The sequence below is a fragment of the Amblyomma maculatum genome, chromosome 1 (genome assembly GCF_055883805.1).
Source record: "Amblyomma maculatum isolate TAMU_Amacu chromosome 1, ASM5588380v1, whole genome shotgun sequence".
NCBI classification, from domain to species: domain Eukaryota; kingdom Metazoa; phylum Arthropoda; class Arachnida; order Ixodida; family Ixodidae; genus Amblyomma; species Amblyomma maculatum.
This window is the reverse complement of record NC_139344.1, coordinates 391733855-391759934: the sequence shown is the minus strand read 5'-3', so window position 1 is coordinate 391759934 and position 26080 is coordinate 391733855. Positions and strand designations below refer to the sequence as shown.

General features: G+C 48.2%; 1 protein-coding gene across 5 annotated transcripts in view; it reads right to left on the bottom strand.

Annotated features, from left to right (window-relative positions):
- The window catches only part of LOC146208540 (potassium voltage-gated channel protein Shaw-like), a 273057-nt gene that overhangs the window by 8037 nt on the left and 238940 nt on the right, over positions 1–26080 (bottom strand). For all 5 annotated transcript variants that reach the window (XM_084594614.1, XM_084594598.1, XM_084594629.1 and 2 more), the window contains one exon: positions 3310–3542. In XM_084594614.1, the coding sequence (XP_084450740.1) occupies positions 3343–3542 (200 nt within the window). In that variant the 3' untranslated portion in view covers positions 3310–3342. The remainder of the gene's footprint in view (positions 1–3309; positions 3543–26080) is intronic.

The following is a 26080-nucleotide window of genomic DNA, read 5'->3' as shown; positions in this document are numbered from 1 at the left end:
ATCGCTGTCATTGCCTTTTGGAAGTTACATTTTTCTCCCGTCTTTTGAAGAACTCTGGTCACAGTGAAGCCACCAAGCCGCTAAGTTCGGCGAGAACTGCTCGCCAGAACATGTCGGCCAGCAGCGTTTGCTTGCTCTGACGTTTCATAGCACACGATATCGCAAATCATAGATGAGCCTTCCCCCCTCCTTTCCCCACCTCCCTTGTTCCCTCGCAGACCACGCTGCTGCATGCTGCTTGGTCCGACGGCTCGGCAACCTGTGGACTGTCACCCGGAAAATGCTTGGGAACAGCGCTAATCACGGACAAGAAGCGCAAACAACACGACACTGGAGCCGAGAGAACACGGCCGAGGCTAAATTTGTCTTCCCCCACCACACACTCATTCAGTCGTCCTTGTACGACCAACATCTCTTCTTACCTCGGGATCAACAGCTGCCGCTCAATTTAGTTCGCCCGTTCCCCTTGACGACGGCAACTTCCTCGACCCATTGTAATCTTCCCTCCCCGGCTGTGTTTTTCTGCGACGAGCTTACGAAATCGGCGCCGTTCGTCCGGCCTAGCCGCGGTAACGAATGCTTTTCGTGACATCTATAAGCTTCGTCGTCACGTTAACTCTGCGAGCTTCACGCTTCTTTTCAGGACTGGTGGTATAGTGGGGTGGACTGGTGGCGTAAGCCCACTACTTCGAAGGAGCAATTTCCTAAATGTTTAAAATCAGCTGAGAGAACGCAGTGTAGTCACTGCATTCTGCACGAAGTCTAAACCCAGAGCAGGTGGTGAATATTGGCTGGAATACTAAGGCCCACTCGCCGTGCATTATTAGCCCAGCACTGATTTCGACGAGGGTTGGGCACCTGACTGCTGCTGGTCTGTCGCCGAGCAGTCATCCTTCGTGTACTTCTTCGATGCCGGGACCACGTCATCGGTCGCTAGTTGATTTCGTTAGAACGGCCAACATGTCGTCATTCATTTAAATGTTACCTTTTTGCATCCATCACTACGTACTAGATTCGAAGTAACAAACATCGCTTTACCAAAAATCGCAATCAGTTAAGCTCGTGTTGTCTTCTTGGAGGACAACTTCACTAGTAAATAAGCTTAGGAATAGTAGTAGTACATAATGAAGGCACACTGAAAGGCATCAGAGAAATGATGGAGCACGAAGGAGTAAGCGGGAAAACCTTTGTCCGTGTCTTTTCGCTTCGGTCCACTCCCCCACACCCCCCCTTTTTTCCCCCTCTACAGTCCGGGTCTTAACTCGAGAAATCCTATTATCCCCCAAAACCACCTGTTCGAGGGACCTTAGCGACTGCGGTCCTTCCTTGTACGTGAAGCAACACGACTTTTGACATTATCGTATTTTCCCTGACAGCTCGTGTTTTTTTTTCTTTTTTTTTTTTCAGGAGATGTTTTCCTGTCTTTTCTGTGGAATTTCGATGGTAGGGTGCCCAAAGGTAGGAAAGTTCATTCAAGGAGGATGCATATGCAACGTCTAAAAACCAAACCATCCGGAAAGGTGAGTAAAAGAGTTTGGCAAAGACAGTTTGTGCCAGTGTGTAGTGCTGCATGCTTATGACTCTAAAGGTGGTCGTTTCATTTGCTGACGCGAAATCACCTAGGCCTGAAAGTATCATGGTTAACTTACTCGGGTCACGAGGTTGGATAGCCAAGCCTCTGGCCAACGAAAACTCGCAGAGAAAAAATATTTGCAGCGTTCGATCCCCAGAAGCAAACAAGATGGAACTTCGCTCTCTGAGCCCTGAGATCCTCATTCTCTTGTTGCTGGCCAGGTATTTTACTAGACTAACATCTCAACTTACTAGTGAAGTGTGAGCCCTTCTTACCCCCATTTAAAGTTTGGTTTGATTTGTGGGGTTTAACGTCGCGAAGCGATTCAGGCTATGAGAGACGCCGTAGTGGAGGGCTCCGGAAATTTTGACCACCTGGGTTCTTTAACGTGCACTGACATCCACAACACATGGGCGCCTTGCTTTTCGCCTCCATCGAAAAGCGGCCGCCGAGGCCGGGATTCGGTCCCGCATCCTTGGGAACAGTAGTCGAGCGCCGTAACCACTGCGCCACCCCAGCGGGGCCCCATTTAAAATGTCGGCATGATACGAATAACAGAGACTGAGAGGGGGCGTATCATGGAGACCACACACTGGTGTTTCGCACCGTGTCGCTCAAATTTTAAGGTCACCCCTAAGTGAGCCTTTCTTCTTTTCTTCCTTGTCAGGGAGCTTGAGAAGCAATGACTTCTTGTTGTCCTGATGGGAGGCTAAAAATTGCAGACGTCACGAGTTATGCTCCTCCTTTTTTGTGCATCCTTGAGCGAATTTCTCAGATACCTTCATGAAAGAAAATAATATCGCACGAAAGTAGGTATTCCGACCTATTCATTCCGGACTAGTGGCCTGTAGAGCGTGCTTGCCTGCATAGCAGGCCTGTGCTCTGAGAAGACGACGTAACGATGAAAACACGGATAATGTTAATGCACGGCGACTGAAGAGAAGGAAATGTGAGGCTGGCAGACCAGTGAGAAGAAAACACTTCGAATGCACGATGTCTAACATAAAAGATGGAAAACGCACTGTCATAGTAAGTCACCATGCGTCCTTAGGTCTTGAGTAAGTGGTGTTCGTCCGAACTCATTTCCTTTCGTCTCGTAGTCTCCCGGACGTGTGGCTATGTCCTGCAGTGTTGACTAACACATGCGAAACGCGTGCAAGAGCTCCTTTTATAGCATTTTTTTTTTTCATGGTTCATACACGTCCTGTCAGGTCACGTCTGCAAACCACGCAGACTCTCTATGAGTAATCCTTGTCTATATAGCACGTAAACTTTTGCACTTACCATACGTGGACTCAAGAACTTCACAGAATCAATATAATAATGTCTATATGTATGTTCTACACAGTCGTAATGTACGCGTTGGTACCGGAATTGAGGATCTAGGATTAAATTATGCAAACTCAAGCTGAAGCTCTTTAGGGGGGACGTGGGTCTTATAATTAGTTTTGTTATCCGATGATACAAAAGTTCATAATCTTGAAGGCTTGCGTCTTCAGACAGTGCATAAATTGCCTATCCTGAAAGGAAGTATCTACAATACGTCTATAGGAGATCTATGCACACCCTATAGGTCATCAGATCCATACCAAATAAGGGATTAGGCAACTGGGCAGTACATCGAGAGAGAGAGAGAGAGAGAGAGAGAGAGAGAGAGAGAGAGAGAGAGAGAGAGAGAGAGAGAGTTGCGGAAACACCGTTGGACTCTATACAGAGATGGGGAGGGGGTGGCTCACCGGGCGAGGAGGATGATCCACAAGCGGTGCACCTCACGTCTCGATCTTGTTGGCTATGGCCATGATGGAGCCGGCCGATGTGGCGCTGCCCCGATGAACCCGTTCGGCGCCGCTCAGCTGGATGAGGTTGGCCGTGGTCGAGGACGGGTTGACGGCCGCCGACGACCCCCCGCCGCCGGCACTGGCACCGTCCACCGCAGAACCGCCGCCACTGCCGCAGCTCACGTGCGACGCTGCCCAAGTGCACCGCAGATGTCGAATGAGGTGCGATGAAAACAACGAAAAGAATGCCGCAAAGTGTGAGGTTGGGAACACTCACTTTCACATGAAGACGGCAATATATTAGGCTTCTATTTACAGTAATCGCTGCCAAAGGAAACACTTTCCTGGTTATGCTTGTTTGGCGTAACACGAAGGAAGGCGAGGAGAGACTCACCCCCTATACTAGGATGCAACTTGAGTATCCAGTAACCGTTACACACAATTCATCCGCGATAGAAAGTAGTCCGTTGTTAAAGCATCTCTGGTTGCCAAAATAAAAATCTAACCATCAGGCCGAATTAGAAGCTCAAGAATTTCGATGCCTCTGACTTGTTTTGTATAGTCAAAACTGCTTCTGTATGCTATTCAGCGGAGTAACGCACACGTCGCCGGCCACTTCCTATAGTTAGCAACAACCGTACTTTAAAGTTGTATCTCACTATAGATATGCTTATGACAGCTGATCACCCGATGCACTGTGAATCCAGAAAATTACTTTACAACTATTTTTTACGATCATTTCTTTGCATCACCTCCCATGAATGTTATTTAATACCGTTATATTAATGGCAGTTTTTCCCGGACATAGACATGCGTACGTAGCTGCATTGCCTGTTTTTCTTTTTTTTTCTTTTTTATTTTGTTGAGTGCCGTTGCAAATCTTCCACCTTAGAAGGTCGACGGAGATCAACTTTTTCCTAGGATCGCCAGCAGTGACGTAGCCAGAAATAAGTTTCAGGTGGTATGATACGTCCCCGATAAAATAGGAACAAAATTATGGGGGCACACTTAAGCTCCGCTTTTAGGGCTGTGATGCAATAGCGTAGGCTACAACCCCACATCTAAAGCTCCGCTCTAATAATCAAGCCGTATGAACGGGCCTGCGTGGGCTAAGGGTAAGGAAGCCGATGCCGGATTTCCGGCGAACGCGGCATTTAACGCTATCGCGTTATAAGAAAGCCCTAGCGAAACAACTGTATGAGTCACAATAACCTCATACAGATTTCTCATACTCAACTCATACGAATCTTATACAATCTCACATACTTCTCATTCACTGAGTGATATTTGTATGAGGTTATATGCGATTTATGCGAGTTTAGTATGAGAAATCTGTATGATGTTTTTGTGACTCATAGGGTTTTATCGCTAGGGAGAGAGCCTAAGAGGGGGGATGCAAAGCTCAGAAAACTTCTTGGAGCGTTGAAGGTTGAAGGAACGTTGAAGGAAGGTTGAAGGAAGGTTGAAGGAAGGTTGAAGGAAGAAGTGGACAGGACGCTCGTCCTGTCCACTTCTTCCCGGTGCATCCGCGCTCGTCCTGTCCACTTCTTCCCTGTGCATCGTCCTTTGCGTGGTTTCAGTTCTAAGTTCATGCATCACCAACCAGCCCCCCATCGTACACTCTTAGACTGTATATATGCTTTCTCCACATCAGAGCAATTGTTATAAAGTGGAAGTAGTATTGCTGGTTTTAACCCCCATTCGATTCAGGGAGCGACAGTAGCGCCACCGTATCTTGCTTTATGTGACATACGTATCAATGTTGGCATTAAAGTCACGCCACGGGCGCCATTTTGTGGCGCAGGTCACAGCTTCAGTAGTGCAAGCCGGAGCATGTGGCAATAAGGCCAGCCTGTCGCATTGCTACACGCACAACAATATGGGGCCCGCTCGGATGAAGGTGCATAGTTTACATGGCGTTTTCGCTATGAATATAGTTTATTTTCTTAAAGCTGATAGTTAGGGATTGTTGGTGGGTAGCTGTTCTACAAACCTGGATTGTCCTGAAAACCGATCAACATATGCAACTTTGAATTTTTGACCATTGCAGGCTATCTTTAGTAAGGGACCCTATACAAATACTTTTAATGGATGCACACGGATAAAAGTTTGGGACATTGAGATTGCTTTCCCGCCTTTGCCGCCTAACTTCATCGATAAATCTCCGGCGTTCCTGAAACTTTTGCCGATTTTCGCTTGCCTCTTCTGGAGCTGTGGTGCTGTGGACAGGCTTCTGCCTTTCTCCACAGCGCTTCTTGTCAAGTTTGCTTAAACGCCAAAACAACAGCAAGAGAGTAGTGCGCATGATCAATCACAGGTGAGAGCTCATCTGCGGCTCAAGGAAGAGCTGTAACCTTCAGGCGTACAAAGCGGGGAATAAAACAGCGCTCACCCGAGGCAACAAACGCGCGCAGAAAAAAAAGGGGGGGGGGGAGGGGGGGCGGAGAGCGCGCCAACTTCCTCATTATTCAAAAAAGCGCCCCTGACTTTGCCAACTAGCCAGCACTGCCCGCGGCGCCGGCTCGGACTTCACGTTTTCATCGTGGCCTCGGGCGCGTGGTGCGAGCTCGACGGCCGCTCTCCATGAATATTCAAATTAGGCTAGCCATACAATGACTCCCGTATATACGGTCAGCGCGTGTTGATCGCCACCAGGTTTTCCTGTGTCATCTTCTCTTTGCTCTCCGCCGTCTTCCCTCCTCGCAGTTCTTTCCCTCCTCGCCCACCGCTGGCTTGCCATTCCAGCACAAATCCAATTCGGCGGCCGCAGCCCTCGGGGCTGATGAAAAGCCCGCCGGATGCGCTCCTCGTCTCCGACTCTTGGGTTGCACTTGGCCGTGGCTGCAGCGGAACAAAGCTTGCATGCTTGAAAAGTTCTCTCTCGTCGCCGCCACGAATGCTGCTGGCCCGGTGTGCTTCTTTCGGGTCGGGGAGTGAATGTTTAATGGAGCTACGCCGAGTTTAGTGGTGGGTACGTTGAAGGTACTCAACGAAACCTCGATTGTGTCTGCAAAGCGGCGACGGTGGAGGCAGGGGCCTGTAGCGGCGGGCGACATGACGAGGTTGTGTTTGTGGGTTATCCTACGGATACTATGAAGTCACACCTGTTTGAGCCTGCCTTGTATATTGCTCCATCTCTTGTACAACGGGCGCAAAGTAGATTTGTGCGAATACTGAAGTGCATGTCTAATTCTGGATCCCTTATATAGGCTGCGTTTAAACTTGTTCAGACTACAGCATCTCTTTTTGTAATCGAATGAACAAGCACCGACCGGCTAAGAGTGTGGCAATCTCCTCGCCATTTAGCGTATAAAGATTACTTTTCTGTAAAATGAAAGGCAGGTACGCACAGCTTTTGACGAATAGTGTACGACCCAAAAGCTTTGCTTATAAAACATGCAGTAAATCCATGTAGCATTCAAAGCCTTGATCTCTAGATTGATGAGGAGTAGAGTTGGCCCACCACTGAGGTAATTGTAACGCTAACAATGCGAAATGAGCCCCGAAGGTTGCCGAGTAGAAAGCCCGGTGACCCGTATATTTTTTGGCAAAGATTGTACGTTTCAGCAGGGCTCTTTTACAAACGTTTTTGGCGGTTGTCCTTGTATAGCTAAACTAAATAGTATGACTAGAAATATAAAAGCTTAGACGGTTAGACGCCTCAGTAAAACGCCCGCGGTTTTCTATACAAATCCCTTTTGAGCTTATAAAAGCTGTAAAGATAAGTCTTAAAGGGTCTATAAAAAACTATTTATTAGAACCAGAAAACGTGCGCGACTAGTCGCTATTCTATAAGTCCTTTCCGAAAATGCTAAAATTCTTATGATGGCTTCACATACAAAGAAGATATTAGCATCAGAAATGATGCTTCCTTCTCTCCCCTGAACTCAACTCAGGCCGGCGTGCAAAGCAAAGAAAACAGGGCGCTATGGAGCTCACCTAGGAATGAGAAATTTCCTAAAATTTTGAATGTCTTGAAAAAAGAAAACAAAAAAGCGGCTTTTTGAAGCTTCTTTTTTTTTCATGAAATAATGAATATTTTGTTAAAAAAAATCAAACACATCACAAGAAGCGCGGGGCTTTATTTGGTAAATAAACTACAAGAGTTCAACGCTGCTGAACCAAATATTGAGCGGAAGCATTAGCTGCGGGTGACTGAGCGCTTTTCTTCTTCTCTTTTTCTTCTTCCTCAGCCCACATATAAAACCCCGCTTTAACCAAGCCATATGAACGTGCTTTAGTGGCCTATAGGGGTAACGTGAATGCCAGGGTCCTAGCAGGCTGATTCTGATATAACCGTTCCATGTGAAACGAGAGACCCAAGTTGGCAGCTCCTGCCAACTGAGCCGCGGCTCCGACCGCGCCACGCCGACCTCTTGAGTTGGGAACCCATCTCTCGCTTTTGTGTCACGTGGGGTGTGACGTCACAGCGTCACATGGGTAAGTCATGGCTACCGCTGCGCTACGCCGACCGCTTGAGTTGGTAGCCCAGCTCTCGCTTTTGTGTCACGTGGGGTGTGACGTCACAGCGTCACATGGTTAAGACATGGCTACCGCTGCGCTACGCCGACCGCTTGAGTTGGTAGCCCAGCTCTCGCTTTTGTGTCACGTGGGGTGTGACGTCACAGCGTCACATGGTTAAGACATGGCTACCGCTGCGCTACGCCGACCGCTTGAGTTGGTAGCCCAGCTCTCACCCTAGTGTCACGTGGGGTGTGACGTCACAGCGTCACGTGGGTAAGACGTGGCTACCGGCCGCGCTACGCTGAAGGCTCGAAACCTAGAATAGTATTGCTTTCGCAGTAAGAACTCGAATATTCGTAATGAATGGTCGTTAATAAGCTAGCTTAGGCCGTCAGCTGTCTATCCACTGCATGCAATGTGGGCAAATTCGTTGCAACAATATCACATACTGCTGGTATGCTCCTGGCGTTGCCTGTGACTAACGCCGCTACCTTTTCGCTTCCGGGTGTTTCAGTCCCTTTGCGCCCAGCAACAAACATCGCAATGTTGCGATTCTTGCCTGTTTCGGCTGATCAGTGGAATAAGGGTTGAAGCGCAGCCTAGACCACTTTCATGCGTACAATGCCACGAATATTGGTTTGGTTTGGTTTGTTGGGTTTAACGTCCCAAAGCAACTCAGGCTATGAGAGAGCCCGTAGTGGAGGACTCCGGAAATTTCGACCACCTGGGGTTATTTAACGTACACTGGCATCGCACAGCACACGGGCGCGTTTTGCTTTTCGCCTCCACCGAAAGTCACGGATATTGGTCCATCCGTCTGACAGATATGTCGGACGCGAAGCATATCTGAAGGTTTTCTCTACGTGGTTCTTCCCTCGCGCCTATTTTGAGTCGAGTAATTATATCTCTGTCTCACGAACACTTTAGATCCTCATTGAACTCGATCTGCTTTCAACTTAATGAAGACCGAGATCGTCACACGATAACCTTCAAGTGTAATAGAGCCCGAGCCAGCTTGACACAAAACCGCTTTCTCAATCGCTCTTGAATTTTCAAGTACTTTCGAGAGCGGGCGTCGACACCCTCGACCCCACCTAATGCACACGAAGGAAACTTCTCAATGGCAATTCAAAACGGCCGTGTAGAACCAAGTGCTTCAATCCTCCCTGAACACTTCAATGCAGATTGAGTTCAATGAGGATCGAAAGTGTTCGTGAGACAGATGTGATGCAGCATCATATTGACTTTCAAGCTCTTGAGTGATACGGCCTCGAAAAGACGCAGCTCTATTTACGATTTTTTTTCCCAGCGATGACCGCAGCTATTCGACTCTGCAAAGTAACGATTCACTTTTTTGACCTGGTGACTGAGCTGATAAATAATCATAATGCTTGACGTTCGTTTCATTGACATAAATTTCCTTAATGTGCAGCCTAAATCTCATACGCGAGAACACATGCATTGCCAAATTCGTCGCACCCGTGATCAACATTACAATACTTCAATACTGTCCGTTCGTTTCTATCAATAGCCGTTTCACGCACAGAAAGTGTTTCCAGACGGTAAACCATGGGTGAACCTGTCTTTATTTGTACAGGAATGTATCACGCTAACCAACTCTCACTCACTATGGAATATTCAAACCTGCGCCTCGTGGACTTCGAACGACCGGATTCGGTCTGATTGTAACGGTCCCTCTCAGCTTTCCTAATGCTCGACGACCTTAACTGATAGCCCGAAGTCGATTGCATGGCGTCCGTGACTCAGTGATATGAATTCGCCGAACATTACACCACGTACTCTACGCTTAACTGTCCTATCCAAACAATACTCCGCATTTCCTAATGGACAACGCGTCTGCTGGGGTTGATCGATGCGAACATCGCTTCATGCGTAGATTTTGTGAGAAGTGCGTGCATTTTATCCACTTGTGACTAATGGTGATTGGGGCCAGCCATACTATAATGGTTTGGTTTGGTTTGCGTGGTTTTAAAGTCCCAAAGTGACTCAGACTATGAGAGACGCCTTAGTGGAGGACTCCAGAAATTTCGACCACCTGGGGTTCCTTAACGTGCACTGACATCGCACAGCACACGGGCACCTTGCTTTTCGCCTCCATCGAAAAGCGGCCGCCGAGGCCGGGATTCGATCCCGCGTCCTTGGGGACAGTAGTCGAGCGCCGTAACCACTGCGCCACCCCGGCAGGGTATATATATGTATACTATAATGCTCTCATAATGTAGTGTATATGTCAGTGAGGGTCCGTTCGATTCAGCTGCACTTTCTGCACCACTTCCGTAAAGTTCTACGGCGGTGCCGCAAGTCCTGCAGTTCGGACGGTTCAGGTGCAGCACCGGCACCGGCAGCTTCCTAAACGAATGGTAGAGTGCAGGGCGGGCGTCTGCAAGCCTTGGCGTCGCCAACATGCTGCGGTCGGCTGTGTGCAACTCGCGTCAACCGATGCCAACGTCCCGGTTAACTTGATGAATTTTCCAATAGCACATGACAACGAAGTTTTGCCATTAACCAGCCAGGATGCTTTTGGCTTGTGCGCTGTAATAAATGACGAAAAGACGGCAGTTAATTACTCTACTTGTCAACGAGAACACTATCGAGCTCGCCAAAGAAACGGCTGCGCGTACTCACAATAAGTAAACATACGAATGTGAAGCGATGCATGCTGGTCAGTCATGACTATGCGTGGTTGGATCGCCCACTGCCGCAATTAAACACACACACACACACACACACACACACACACACACACACACACACACACACACACACACACACACACACACACACACACACACACACACACACACACACACACACACACACACACACACACACACACACACACACACACACACACACACACACACACACACACACACACACACACACACACACACACACACACACACACACACACACACACACACACACACACACACACACACACACACACACACACACACACACACACACACACACACACACACACACACACACACAGATATATATATATATATATATATATATATATATATATATATATATATATATATATATATATATATTGTAAGGTAACGCGAAGGTCGGACTTGGGGAATCAGGCTTTATTGCAGACCTGAAGCCTTGGTCGCACACTGCAGCCAAACACACTCCGCGATGACGATGGGTATCTACAAGAGGGAGCAGGATGAAGATGAAGCAGCACTACGGTGGCTGCAGCACGTTCAGCCGTGTGGAAGAAGAAGCGCCACACAGTGCTCACACTATTTCGCCCGCGCAGTTGAAGCGGCCAGCCTGGCCGCAGTTAGTCCGCAGGATTGCGCCGAATAAAAGGTTTCATACGTGAAACGTGGACAACTTCAGTGCCACGGTAACGACTGTCCGGAGGAGGGTGAAGAGGAGAGACGCGATAGTTGACCGGGGAGGTTTTTGCAAGAACTGTGTAAGGACCAATGTAACGGTGCTGTAACTTGTCAGAAAGACCAGGAGTGCGTAATGGGGTCCAAAGTAACACCTCGTCGCCGGGACGGAACGAAACTTGGCGATGGGTTGCATCATAGCGGCATTTGCGGTCTTCCTGGCTGGCTTCCGTGTTGACGCGAGCAAGCCGGCGAGATTTGGCCACTCGGGAAAGGAACTGGTCAGGAAGAGAGGGCGAGGAACTGGCATGTGTAGAAAGGAAAGAGGCGTCAAGAAAGGTAGCAGGAGAACGGCCGTAAACGAGGAAAAACGGGGTGTAACCTGTGGTCCGCTGTACAGCCGTATTGTAGGCGAACGTAACAAAAGGAAGTATTACGTCCCAGTTTCGGTGGTCCTGGTCGACGTACATAGACAACATGTCAGAAAGCGTGCGGTGGAACCGCTCAGTCAACCCATTGGTCTGCGGGTGATAGCTGGAGGTCAATTTGTGATGTGTGGTTGAGGCCTCAATAACTTCGGCTACAATCGTCGACAGAAATGTCCGACCACGATCGCTGAGAAGCACTTGAGGGGCCCCATGACGCAGTACGAGCGATTCCAAAAAGAAGGTCGCGACCTCATGTGCTGAGCCATTAGGCAGGGCAGCGGTCTCAGCGTAGCGTGTTAGGTGGTCGACGGCGGTGACGATCCAGCGATTACCTCGTGCGGACAATGGAAGTGGCCCGTATAAGTCTATGCCAACAACGGCAAAAGGAGTAGCTGGGCAAGGTAGCGGCTGTAGTAGGCCAGCAGGAGGAGAAGTTGGCCGTTTGCGGCTCTGACATGGCAGACAAGAGGCGACGTATTTTGCCACACTTGAGGCGAGGCCTGGCCAGAAGAAACGGGTTTTCACGCGGTGGTAAGTTTTATGAAAGCCTAAGTGACCGGCTGTAGCATCATCGTGGAAAGCCGCCAGGATACGGGTGCGAAGCGCTTTCGGAATAACGGGGACCCAACGGGTGCCTTCAGAGCAATAAATATAACGGGACAGCACGCCGTTGTCAAGTTTGAAATTTTGGAGTTGTCTGCGCATCCTAGCGGTAGGAGGGTGAGAAGCACCGGTGAGAAGGTTGATTAGGGAAAGACAGTAGGGATCGGCTTGCTGGTGTGAAATAATGGCGTACCGATCTGGAGCAGCGGCAGGAGTAGCACAGGGGATGTTTGGAGCTCTGGACGACATTGCGACGCCGAGGGTGCACGCAGGAAGGCGCGAAGAAGCACTAGGTGGTGATTCTGGGAGCGGGCAGCGGGAAAGAGCATCGGCATCTCGATGTTTGCGACCTGATTTGAATATGACATCGAAGTGGTATTCCTGCAAACGCAGAATCCAACGGCCAAGGCGTCCAGTCAAATTTTTGAGGGTTGATAACCAGCACAGAGCGTGGTGATCGGTAACGATCGTGAAATGGCGGCCGTAGAGGTAGGGGCGGAATTTCTGAACTGCCCAAACGACGGCGAGGCACTCTTGCTCTGTGATAGTGTAGTTGCGTTCCGCTGGTGTTAGAGTTCGACTGGCAAACGCAATTACTTTTTCCCGAGAAGCGGTGTCACGTTGCAGAAGTACGGCGCCGATACCGAGGCCGCTGGCATCGGTGTGGAGAATGGTAGCAGCATTGTCGTCGAAGTGAGCGAGAACAGGGTCCGAAGTGAGGGCATTCTTTAGGGTTTGGAAAGCTTTTTCGCATTCTTCGGACCAATTGAAAGTAGTACTGTCGGTAAGGAGGCGGTGGAGCGGTGCAGCAATGGTAGCGAAATTGCGAATGAAACGGCGAAAGTACGAAGACAGGCCAAGGAAACTGCGTAGTTCCTTAGTCCGTTGAGGGCGTGCAAAGTTCAAAACTGCAGCAAGCTTGTCAGGGTCGGGTCGAATGCCATCGCGGCTGACGAGGTGGCCCAGGATCTTGATTTCTTTCTTGGCGAAATTACACTTTTTTGTGTTCAGCTGGAGACCGGCGGATGCTAGGCACGTTAATACTTGATCAAGGCGACATAAATGCTTGATCAAGGCGAAAAAACGGCGGCCAGAACGAAGCTCCAGGTGGATGCAGGTGACGAAGCAGCGGGGAAATCAAGGCGCACCTCCACCACGTGTAAGGTAACGCGAAGGTCGGACTTGGGGAATCAGGCTTTATTGCAGACCTGAAGCCTTGGTCGCACACTGCAGCCAAACACACTCCGCGATGACGATGGGTATCTACAAGAGGGAGCAGGATGAAGATGAAGCAGCACTACGGTGGCTGCAGCACGTTCAGCCGTGTGGAAGAAGAAGCGCCACACAGTGCTCACAATATATATATATATATATATGAGCTCGGTGAGCTCGAACCGCTTTCATTTCTATCGGGATATATTTATGTTTCTGTTTCTTGTTGTAAAGCTAAAAGCCCACCTCTTCAGGCATACGAAGAAGTGGCTGCTATAGGCTTCCAAAGCACCGTCGAGCGGCGCTGCTGCTCCTGACAGGGAGCGCCATCTCTGACAGAAAAATAGAAACTGGGGATAAACGCGGCGGCACCACCTAGGCATCCCGTGCAAGTTTTCTCCTTTCGCTCGCTCGCTTCTGCGTACGTGCAGACGTCTCGCGCTGCTTTGTCGCGCGGGCACTCACTGGACGCCGCCGGCTCGCTCGCTGCCTTCACGGCGTGCGCCGTGCGCTTTCGCTCGCACGAGCACGCGCATTGACGCGTCCCCGCAGGTGCACCGCGACATGCAACCCGCATTCCGTCTTGATTGGGCAACCTGACGCGTACTTCCATACTTCCATGAAGAATACTTTATTATAAGCGGGAAACTTTTTATTCACGTCTGCACTGTAGAGCAGACGACAGACGGGGATGAGTAAATATTGATTGTGAATGCGTCCCACGTTAGCAAAAAGGTAGGACTGCATCTCGAGGTAAGTCCGCTATGTAATTATATTGTCGTACATAATATCTTTAAAAACTGCTAAAGTATCATCCGTACTGTGGAATAAAGTGGCCCGCTCGTTGACCATCGTTTTGGCCTGTAGCATATGCGATCTATATACGGATTTGTTTTTTATTATTACGACGTTACCAAAGGAAATTTCGCAGTAGAAGAATAAGTATATAGTCCGAAGGAGGTGTTTCTTCAAAGACAAGAACGCTAGCAATCTCATAAGCACATGCGTGCTCCATGCGCTACACGCGATATAACCGGCTCGCTGGCTCGGAAGGCAGGTGAAATCCAAGCTTGTACTACACAGTGTTTTATTTCGGTTCTTATTAAATGGTTGCTCTTCATTTATGATAATATTTGGTTTGCACTCACGAACCCTGTGACGCGAAAGGGGTGCTCCGTGCGAGTAGTGTCAGTCGAGCCATAGCTAGTATCACTTTTGTACTGCACTTCCGACGTATCTTCGTTAATAATAATAATAATAATAATAATAATATTAATTAATTGGTTCACGTATTGGCCAATTTGCGAAAATCTGTAAAAGCGTCTCAGCAAGGCATGTTTTCCAACGCCGCCCCCACCCCCGAAAAAAAAAAAAAGGCCTCGTTCCTAGATATTTTCTTGGTCAATCTAAAAATGAAAAGGCAGCTGTGGACACTTAGGGCACATTCACACATCAGTCTCGATTGCGGACGTCACATCTGTTGATTTGGTTGCTTTCAGAGCACTCACAAAGCAGGGAGAGAGCACAAAAAATCGGCAAAACTAGACACGCGGGGAGCGACGAACAGGATAATCTTCCATCCTCTTCACTTTTTATGCATGGTGTTTAACCACTGTACCTTTTTGGTGGCTCTCCAAACGGTTTGTCAACCGTCAACAATTCTGAGTTTACGAAGAAAGGGGAAATTGGCTCTTTTCGTTTCCACAAAGAACGCGAGACTTCTCAGAACGCTGTCATGGGGTTGGAAAACAGGTCTTGCGGACACGCTTCCAAAGGAATCTGCAAAGTTTCACACGTGAGCCTCGAATTTTGGTGCTTCGCCTACTATTGTCACTTCCCATGGCACAATGCTACTTAGTACATCCGTTCCGCATCAGCGGAAGCGTTTTTGTATCGCCAAATAACCGCCAGGAGCAACGCGATCGCCGCGCGTGCACAGGAATCTAGCGGAGCGTCTGCTCCGGCGAAGCCCCATAGTTTCACATTTCGCCACCACGCCAGGAATGCGGCGCTGCCATCGCGTGGCGAAACTTGAGCTTGGGTTCCCTATAGCTCGGAGTTAGTGTCGCGAAAAAGATGGCGAAATTCTTGGACAGAGAAGAGATGCGACAGACGCAAATGCCGAGAAACGAGGAAGGAAACGAGGAAATTACACCGCAGCCCTCCACTACGTCACCTCTTTCTCTCTTTCCTTTTTCAATCTCACCTTCCCCTTTGGTTCAGGTGCTCACAGAGAAGAGTGACATATAATTCGTCTTTCCTTTCCTATATAAACCAATTTACAATTTACATTTACATAGATGAAAGGAAAAAGGCGGCGGTTCATTTTTAATCACCGCGATATTCCGGTGTTGACCAAGCTGTCGAAAATGTCTTCGGGAGAATGGTGGTTGGTCCCAAATGTAAAGGTATTCTCGAGTTTGCTTACCCTTCTTGACGACAGTACAGCGCTGCGACGAAATATTTGTGTAGAGAATGTTTCGGAACGTAATATTCTTTATTATTAGGAACAGAGAACGGTGCATAATTTCACACCAGACGCAGAGTCAATAGCAAGTGCGATAGGCGCATCGAAAAAGTCGCTAAGCTTAAAACTTCCTCGCACTTTTGTCGTTCACGAAAGCTGCGCTGCAGTGATAACCGCGTCCTGTCGCACTGGGAATTGTGCTTGTGCAGCGCGATTATCGTCTATCTTGCATGCGAAAAGAAACGAGAATCGCTTTCGCGTTTTTTTTTTCTTTCCTGAAGAAAAGGGGGAAGGGGTTGGGGGGTTGAAGCTTATCGCGTTAATTTACGCTCTAGTAAGCCACAAATTGCGCGCTCCAACAATTATTTAAAGATGCAATGAACCGGGAAGCACATGCCGCAGGGGACCGTCCGGGCTGTTAGCCCACCGGGCAGCTCAACGTTTCCGACCCCCCTCCCCGATTCTTTTTTTTTTTTTTTTTTTTTTTTGTGGACAGAAGAGGGAAGGGCGAGCGCATTTTAGAGCTCTCTTAAAAAGAGATAAAACGCCTGAATGAGAGGTGCCTTTTTACGAGAGAGGTATGAGATGTGCCAATGCAAGAAGGGTGTAAATTGGCCGGAATTCAGAGATTGCAATATGCCGTTACCTATTTGGTCATCGAACTGTGTCTGCAGTATTGTTTATTGAGCGCACAACATGGGCTCGAATTTTTTCTAACTTCAGCATCCAATGGCAAGAGTGTTTAACGGCGTAACTAGCGTGCCGGTTTGTTCGTCCTTGCATACTTATTTCATGTGCTAGATCTCGCAACATGCGGTCTCTTTCGGCGTTTGAAGTTCCTCAAGTGATCTAGTGGAACAATGGACAACTGAGGCGAGCGGCATCTGTTTAATCCTCTTACTCCCACCTCAATTTTCGCACATCATCATCATCATCATCATCATCATCATCATCATCATCATCATCATCAGCCGGACGACACCCACTGCAGGGCGAATGCCTCTCCCATATTCCTCCAATTTACCCATTCCTGTTCTATTTGCATCCATTTGACCCCTGTGAACTTCTTAACCTCCTCCTGCTTATCCTCTTGACGTGGGATTTAGGGAACAGATGACTAAAGCTGGGATGTAGAGTGAGGGCGGGACGCTTTTTGTGCTATACAGTGAAATTTGTTCGCGTTGTTATAGATCAGTGATAAGCTGACGAGTCAGGGAGAGTGACCGTTTAGATGGAACAGCGTAACGCCTTAGCGTTGCCAGAATTAGAAGCGCTGGACGGAATTGGTCACGGGTAGAATAGAAGAGCAGGGGCGGAGGTAGAGCACGGCACGCAGATTGCGACCACTTGCGTTCGCGCCTTGGATATAAATAGGAGGCACTGAGAAGATTTACGTAGATTTTCGCACTGGCGGGTAAAATCCCCCAGCTTCTGCTAATCACCTTCCCTTGCGCACCAATGGACAAAGCCTTCGGAGATGTATATAGAGCAATCTAAGGCAACGATTGAGTTTCTGCTTGCGCCCGTTGTCGTATGGAATGCTTATTATTATTATTATTATTATTATTATTATTATTATTATTATTATTATTATTATTATTATTATTATTATTATTATTATTATTATTATTATTATTATTATTATTATTATTATTATTATTATTATCTTGCTTTTGTTATCGATCATATAGCGGCTCTGCTTCCTTGCCTTCAGGAGGATAAGATGCGTCTAGAAAAAAACAAAACAAGTATCATTCTTTGCGCCGGTTGCTCTAATGGGCGGTTCTGCGGGTTTCCTTGTAGATAATGGCGCGGCGTCTTAGCGTATTCAGATGTACGGCAGCGGCAGTGAGACTTAGCCAGTAATATGGGGTCTGGCGGGATTTCAGAAGATAACTTCGGATGATCACTTCAGGAAGCTAATATTATATTAATCGACCTCTTTTTTCTTTTTTTTTTTTTTTTTGTCAGAAAGAATGCGATAACCCTCTAATCTCATAAGAATGTATTTCACTCGTAAACCTTAGTCATCGAATATTATATGGAACATACAAAAAACTTTCGATGATTTAAAGGCCCTGTATCTCATGTCTCACACTGTGTATTGCACGCACATACTTGCTCTCTGCTTTATTAGATAGCACGTAGCGATCGTTCTCTGAGGAAAAACAAACAGCGTGGAAGAACATCGACAAGAAGGAACACACAACACAGGTCGACAGTTGTGATTCCTTCTTGTCAACGCTTTTTTGCGCTGTCCTCTTTCCCGTCAATTAGCTATGGAGCAATTAGCCAGGACAAAAGCACTGACCATTTTTCGCAGCATGCGTAGTCATTGTGCTGCGAAGAAAAAACAATTTCTAGGGGGCACTGATAACTTCTCAGGTGCACTAAAGCGAAATTCTTTTTTAATTTTATTTTTGGATATATCTTTATGAGTATTTCTTTTATTTTTTCACTTATTTGTATGGTTTTTGTCTATTTATTACACAATGTTTAGATACTTTAGCCAATTCATCTAATGTTGGCTTGCTATGTGGCTACTGGATTGGATGTACGACCTTACTGGATTCCCTTATGTCTTTTGGCTATTGGTTACTCACTGTTTAGATGCTTTAGTCAGTGTTGGCTTGTTATGTGGCTACTGCTGGATTGGTTGTGGATGTCTCGTTTGACACATATTCCTGCGGACACCACTCATGAAGCAAGGAAGGCTGTCACCTTAAAATGTCAAATTTACCAACAGCCTAAATGGAATGAGCTTTCGACTGGGCGGCGGCTTCTTTACGCTAACACCTCCTACCCTCTGCGGAGCGGTCCTTCTACCTCGAGGGCACCTCTACTACTGCTCTCAGACCTTCGGCGCGGTGCAGGCTGTGCAGCGCCTTCTTGTTACTTCGCCCATCGGCTCCTCGCTCAGCGGCGTGCGCAATTTCGTGCGATCTATCCCAACGTCAGTGTTCCGCAGCACGACGGCTCATCCGAATCAACCGTCGCATTGCGTTGCAGCAGCTGCGGTGTAATCTGCGGACATTGGTTTTCCGGCTTGTTCTTATGCGCCAAAGCGTACTGGGCTCTTTGAGCTGAAAAGCCATCGGCATACCGAGTTCCAAACGTGTCGAAAAAAAAAAAATGTGCGCGTGATATCATATCAAAATTATGGTTTGGTTTGGTTTGTGGGGTTTAACGTCCCAAAGCGACTCAGGCTATGAGAGACGCCGTAGTGGAGGACTCCGGAAGTTTCGACCACCTGGGGTTCTTTAACGTGCACTGACATCGCACAGTACACATGCACCTTGCTTTTCGCCCCCATCGAAAAACGGCCGCCGAGGCCGGGATTCGATACCGCGTCCTTGGGATCGAATCCCGGCCTAATTATGACGCAACCTTTCTTTGTGCAGCGCTGAAGGTGGTGTGAGGCCATTTCGATTCTTATTTAGTATCTACCTGCTCGCCAAAATGAGGTCTAGTTTGCGACAGGGATTCGAGATGACAGCATATATAGCTCTAGTGGTTCATCCAGTAGTATGGCGTTGGTGGAAGTGTCCACCGAGAAGTAAGACAGCTACTGCGCCTTCCCCTAAAAACCTTATGCTTGTTGTAAAATGTGAATAAAAAAATAATCAACTGCTACAAAGGGGTAACCATTGCCAAACCATTGTCTTCGGCATTCAAAAATTGGCGTTGATTCATTCTGCCACAGTAGCGGCGCTTACCTGGACACGACAGGAGCGGGTTGAGGAAACACCACCTAGACTAAGAGAAGACCAGCGCAAGTCCCCCTTTCCACTAATACTACGTCACGGGGGCTAGATCGGCGGCGCCGAGCGCAAGCGTACGCAAGCAAGGCAATCTGGAACGACTCGGCCTGAGTGTGCGTGTTTTCAGCCTGTGTTTGCTGTGTTCCTAATCCGTGCTGCACAGGCGCTTGCGAGCAAGGTATCTACAATGTCTGGGTGTTGTTGTGTGCTAAACTGTCGCTCTAACTATGCCAGTGGATCCAAAGCGCAAGTGTACAAGTTTCCGTCGGACCCGGCTCAAAATGCAGCGTGGACAAAAGGCTGTGCCGTGGAAAAACTTATTACCGATGAAGTTCACTGTGGTAAGAAAACGTTCTTGTTTGCTTCCTAATACTCGTGCTGCTATTCATCACTATTTAATTTAGCACAGTGTATTAAAGCGTAGGCGCGCCCATATCGAGCACACAATTTGGACAGCACAGCTACTAATAATCAAGTAGCATTCACCCTGTTTTGAGTGCGGAATAAAATTATTTTTTAACCTAAATTATTTTTTTATGGAAACAATGTATTTCGCTAGTGGCCACGTGATCGTAGTTGCCGTAGTAAATGACTTGTTTAAAGCCGAGTTAGCTGCTCGCTGTGTTAATATACTCATGGCAATCGCTGCTCCCAGCTTAAGCAGCTTTTTTATATTTACGTTACAGCTTTGTGACCAGCACTTCCGTGAAAGCGACCTCGTATTCACGACAAGCTACACAGAGTGCTGTCAAGGTCACCATTTCTGATTAATATCTCTGCCCACCGTGCCCATCTTTATCTATCCATCTAACAGTAATGTGCTCTCAGATGAATTTTGTGCCTGTTTTAATGTTTATTCAAGTAACTCTGAATGAAGGTAAAATTTCCTCGCAACTTCATTTCTGGCATTGTCGTGACGCTGGGGCTATGGCGACCCGGCCTTCACTTGGTAGCGTGCAGAGACTCCGGGTTGAAGAAGGACTGAATCTTCGAAGTTGGTAAAATATGTACAAGCAGGTTTACTGGCACTTTGAGAAATCGTATTTACAAGAATATTTACATGAAGAAGAAGGGTACATCAGCAAAATGACAAGCGTTAAGAGTTCATAGCGAGAAGCGACTGGATGAGCCGTTTACCCAGGGCCCAGAGCGACATTTCGTGCTCTGCAGCGTCCTTAAAAACCCCCTATGTCCAGCCCCTCTCTGAAGATGCTGACCAACCAAATCCAGGGCACGCCCCTCAGGTATCGGCATCCAATCGAACACATCACTGCACTGATGGTCTGAAGCACTGACTGGTCCGGCATTCATTCGTTGGGCGTGATCACTTGTTGGCGGGAAAAGCTTGGGAACGGCGAGGAGAGGAGGTACATTTCTATTCTTCAGCAAAGAAACCACAGGCTGGTTCTGGGGGTTTTACTTCTCAGAAACCCGAGTGCACGTGGCGCCGCATAGGGCTCCCAACATGGTCCCTTTTCGACAATTGCAAATCTTTCCTGCATTCCCGGGAAATCACTTAATGGCCGTATGAGTCATGCTCTTCTCTTGTCCTGCACGTCAGCGGACATGTCACTCTGTCGTCTCCTTTGGATAGGAGGCATTCATCACTGGAGGATAGCACTTCTCGACTGGAAGGGTGAACAAAAGAAAGCACTTCCTGCTATTTCCCGCAGGGGGACGTTTCTTTGTGTTTTTCCAGACGTTCTCTTGACAAGGTCAATTTGGCATTTGCAGGTTGTCCACAAAGCAAAACATGCTTACAAAACAGGATTCCTGGAAACAGGCTCACTTAGAGCCATTGGACCATCACCACATATTCACAAAACTTATCCATGCCCACAGGCGAACAATAGAGCGCGCAATTGCGGATGCTTGGTCGTAACAGCCTCCTCCCCCGCCAGAAGAGTCTCGGAGGGCAGCAGTCCCAGCTGCTGCATGAAGAGACGACTTAATGGCCTGCACGTGAACGCTTGAAGCTCGCTGTTGCTTGTCGCGTTGTCTTGATTGTTGTAGGCCAAATTGCTCGAGCTGTCTGAAACTCAACCACATGTCGAAGCAAGCACTCGGCTCCCGTCTGAAGAGACCAGGTCAAAAGAAAACTGCCATTGTTGTTCGAGAAAAGCCCACACTCAAGACGTTCAGGACCCACGTATTCCTAGAAAACCAAACGTGCTGCTTTACATAGTCACACATATACAAGTGCACGAAAAAAAAAAACCTGATTATCAATTTGGATACATGGTGAGGAACATCTCGGACCGCTTAGAAAGAGCGGCTAAGCGCGTCCGCATTCCCATTTAACTTCCCCTTTTTGTATCTTATTTCAAAATTGTACTGCTGTAAAATCAAGCTCCACCTAAGAAGGCGACTGTTCTTCGATGTCGCAGTTTGCAGCCAAGCCAGGGGACAATGGTCCGTCTCTACGGTGAATTTGGCCCCTCCAAGATAGCACTGCAATTTTTGAATGGCCCATACAATGCAAGCGCACTCTTTCTCTGACGCGCAATAAGCCCTCTCTCTAGAACTCAGTTTTCTGCTCAGGTAGAGCACCGGGTGCTCATTACCGTCGTCATCTCTCTGGCAGAGAACAGCACCTAGCCCTCGATCACTGGCATCACACTGGACCGTGAATTCTCGGTCATAGTCTGGAGCTCGCAATACCGGACGGCTAATCAGCACAGCCTTCAGGTTTACAAAGGAGGCTTCCTTTTGTTCGTCCCAGACTACATTTGTCGGTTCTGTCTTGCGGAGAGCGTCGGTCAGAGGGCTAGCCAAAGCTGAATAGTTAGGGATGTAGTGATTGTAGTACCCAGTCAGACCCAGGAATGCTCGAATTTCCGTCTTCGTGCTCGGCCGCGGGTAGTCTGCTACCGCAGAAATCTTAATCTCGCTGGGTTTCCTGAAACCTTGACCTACATTGTGACCCAAGTAGTCCACGGTCGCCCTTGCCAGGCAACATTTCTCGGCCTTTACGGTTAGTCCAGCTTGACGCAAAAGGCTCAGTACAGCTCTTAGATGTACCATATGGTCCGCCCATGAGTCGGAAAAAACCGCAATGTCATCTAAGTAAGGCACTGCGAATGTTTCACACCCCCCTAAAACCCTATCCATGAGTCGGGAAAAACAAAATGGAGCATTTTTGAGCCCGAAACTCATCATTGTTGGCTGGTAGCTGCCCGTCGGAGTGACGAAAGCCGCGTATCTGCTGGCGCGTTCAGTGAGCGGTACTTGCCAGTATCCTCGAGTAAGGTCCAGCGTAGTCACATATGCCGCTCTACTGACCTGTTCTACTCTCTCCTCAATATTCGGAATAGGATACACTTGATCCCTGGTGAGAGAATTTAGCTTTCGGTAGTCTACCACAGGCCTAGGGTCTTTACCTGGAGCTTCTACTAAGATCATAGGCGAAGCATAATCGCTTTCCGAGGGTTTTATTACTCCTAATTCCAGCATGCGAGTTACTTCCCTATCCAGAATTTCTCTTTGCCTTGGAGAAAATCGGTAGTACCTTGATCGCACTGGCACGTCTGAAGTCAGCTCAATATCGTGCTCAGTCAAATCAGTCCTGCCTGGCCTGTCCACGAAGCAGGCCTCAAACTCTGTTATTATCTCGCCCAGATCGGACAGCTGGGATTTCTTTAGTTCTCCTCTCTGCTCTGTCTTTCTGAGAAGCTCCTGAGCGTTGCTTCCTTTTCCGCTGAGGCAAATCAAGTTATCCCCCATCTCCTCGGGAAGGTTTAACGTTAGATTTACCACGGTTTGCTCCATAGCTGAGTCCTCTCGGTTTTCACTTAAAAGTCTCGTTAGATTACTAGACGCTGGCGGCAAGAGGTTACTCCCAAGGACGTCCTCATTCCGCGTCTCATCAAGCTCACTTTCAAGTTGACTTATTTGAGATGCCTTGCTCTCAAAGTTTTCTGACCCACTGTCTTCCGCATCGACCACTGTTTTAGCTGTCGTTTCCTCCGCGGTGGATTTTTCTGGAATTAGCAGTGTAGCTAGTTCTCGCGCCTTTGAACGTGTTAAGGCTGGCACAACTCTGTCTCCGAAAAGGATGCCCCTCTTTCGCAGTAGCATATCCGATTTGTTGGAGAACAAATACGGATAGCACTTAGGAAGCTTTCCTGAAACGGCAGCCTCGGTTGTCAACTTGCCGAAAGGGCCCTCGATGACCACGTTCGCGATTGGCAAGCACACACTCTGTTCCTCCACTACCTGGCGGATCCACGCACACTGTCCTGTATAGTCGGAAGGCGACACATACACTGGATGGACAACATCCATCGTTGAGGCCGAATCGCGCAGTACCTTGCAAGGCTTCCCGTTGACTACTAGGTCATGCATGTAAGGTTCCAAAAGCTGCATATTTTCATCGCAGTCACTGACATACGAGAAAGCAATCTTTTCTTTCCGGCAGTTGACGGCAATGTGACCTTGCTCATTACACCTGAAGCATGTGAGCGGCTTCCTAGCCCCAAGCTTATTCTTTGTGTTCTGCGCGTTGGTCACTTCCCCACTTTTCTCACTGCCGTCCTTTCTAGGGAATCTGCCTGAAGAAACCTTCATTTCTTCGTTTCCAACTCTAGCAAAGTGCCTTTCCTGACGGTTTTTCACACTGAACTTGGGATTGCGGGGCCTATCCACTGCTGGGTTGCTGAATTGTCGGCGCGAAGCATACTCCTCAATAAGTTCGGCAGCTTCAGTTGCCGACTTAATTTCGCCTCGGTCCTGTAACCAATTTCTTTCTTTTTCTGGGAGGCAGTTATAAAACTGCTCCAAAAGAATTCGCTCGACTACAGCGTCCCTATCACTGTAGGAATCTGTGCTCTTTAGCCACTCGCCCAAATTTACTCTTAAATTGTACAGGAATTCAGGGTAACAATCGTCCCTGGACTTAGTAGCGTTCCGAAAACGTTGTCTGAACGCCTCGGCGCTAAGCCTATACTTTCTCAGAAGGCAAGCTTTGACCTTCTCGTAGTTGTCCGCGTCCTCCTTGCTTAGCCGCGCGACAACCTCCGCTGCCTCGCAGGGCAGAACCGTCAATAATCTCTGAGACCACGTGTCTCGCTGGAAGGACAGTTTTTCGCAAGTTCGCTCAAAGTTAGCCAGATACAGACCGATATCCCCTGATATCACATATGGCTGCATGTACTTTGACATCTTGAAATCTGCCTCCTTGTTGAGACGAGGTACCGCTAGCTGGGGACAATCGCCCGACCTCTTGCTCAACTCTAGTTCTAATTTCCGGAGCTCAATTTCTAGCTCCAGCTTTTTTGCTTCTCTTTCAATTTCACGCTCTTTCTGCTGTCTGAGCTGTTCCTTTTTTTGACCGATGAGGTTCCATGCTTCACTGAGCTCCTCATCATCGGTTCCCAGATCAGTGATTGCCTTTATAATCAAGGGTTTTCGTGCCAAACCACTTGTATCAATTCCCAATTCCTCACACAATAGCAACAGGTCCGGTTTCTGCAGCTTTTGTAGGTCCATGATCGCTCCGAGTGTCGGCTACTTCCAAAACAACTGTGCAAACTACCAACCTAAAGGCGTTTCCACACTCTCTTTACCAGTTCTAAAATCTAACCCTGTTCTAGAACCTGGTCCACATCAGAAGAAAAGCCAAGCACTCACCCACACATGCGATCGATGTTCCGAGCTGCCCTCTTGGCCGATTGTTGCTCCTGCTTGTTGCTTGAGATGCCACCTCCGATCACAAGGTGTTGTGGCTTGTAGCTTCAGATCCACCTCCAATCACCAGATGTTGTGGCTTGTAGATACAGATCCCAACGCTGGTCACCAGTGTTGGGGCTTGTAGATTCAGATCCTACCGCTGATCACCAGTTGTCGTGACGCTGGGGCTATGGCGACCCGGCCTTCACTTGGTAGCGTGCAGAGACTCCGGGTTGAAGAAGGACTGAATCTTCGAAGTTGGTAAAATATGTACAAGCAGGTTTACTGGCACTTTGAGAAATCGTATTTACAAGAATATTTACATGAAGAAGAAGGGTACATCAGCAAAATGACAAGCGTTAAGAGTTCATAGCGAGAAGCGACTGGATGAGCCGTTTACCCAGGGCCCAGAGCGACATTTCGTGCTCTGCAGCGTCCTTAAAAACCCCCTATGTCCAGCCCCTCTCTGAAGATGCTGACCAACCAAATCCAGGGCACGCCCCTCAGGTATCGGCATCCAATCGAACACATCACTGCACTGATGGTCTGAAGCACTGACTGGTCCGGCATTCATTCGTTGGGCGTGATCACTTGTTGGCGGGAAAAGCTTGGGAACGGCGAGGAGAGGAGGTACATTTCTATTCTTCAGCAAAGAAACCACAGGCTGGTTCTGGGGGTTTTACTTCTCAGAAACCCGAGTGCACGTGGCGCCGCATAGGGCTCCCAACATGGTCCCTTTTCGACAATTGC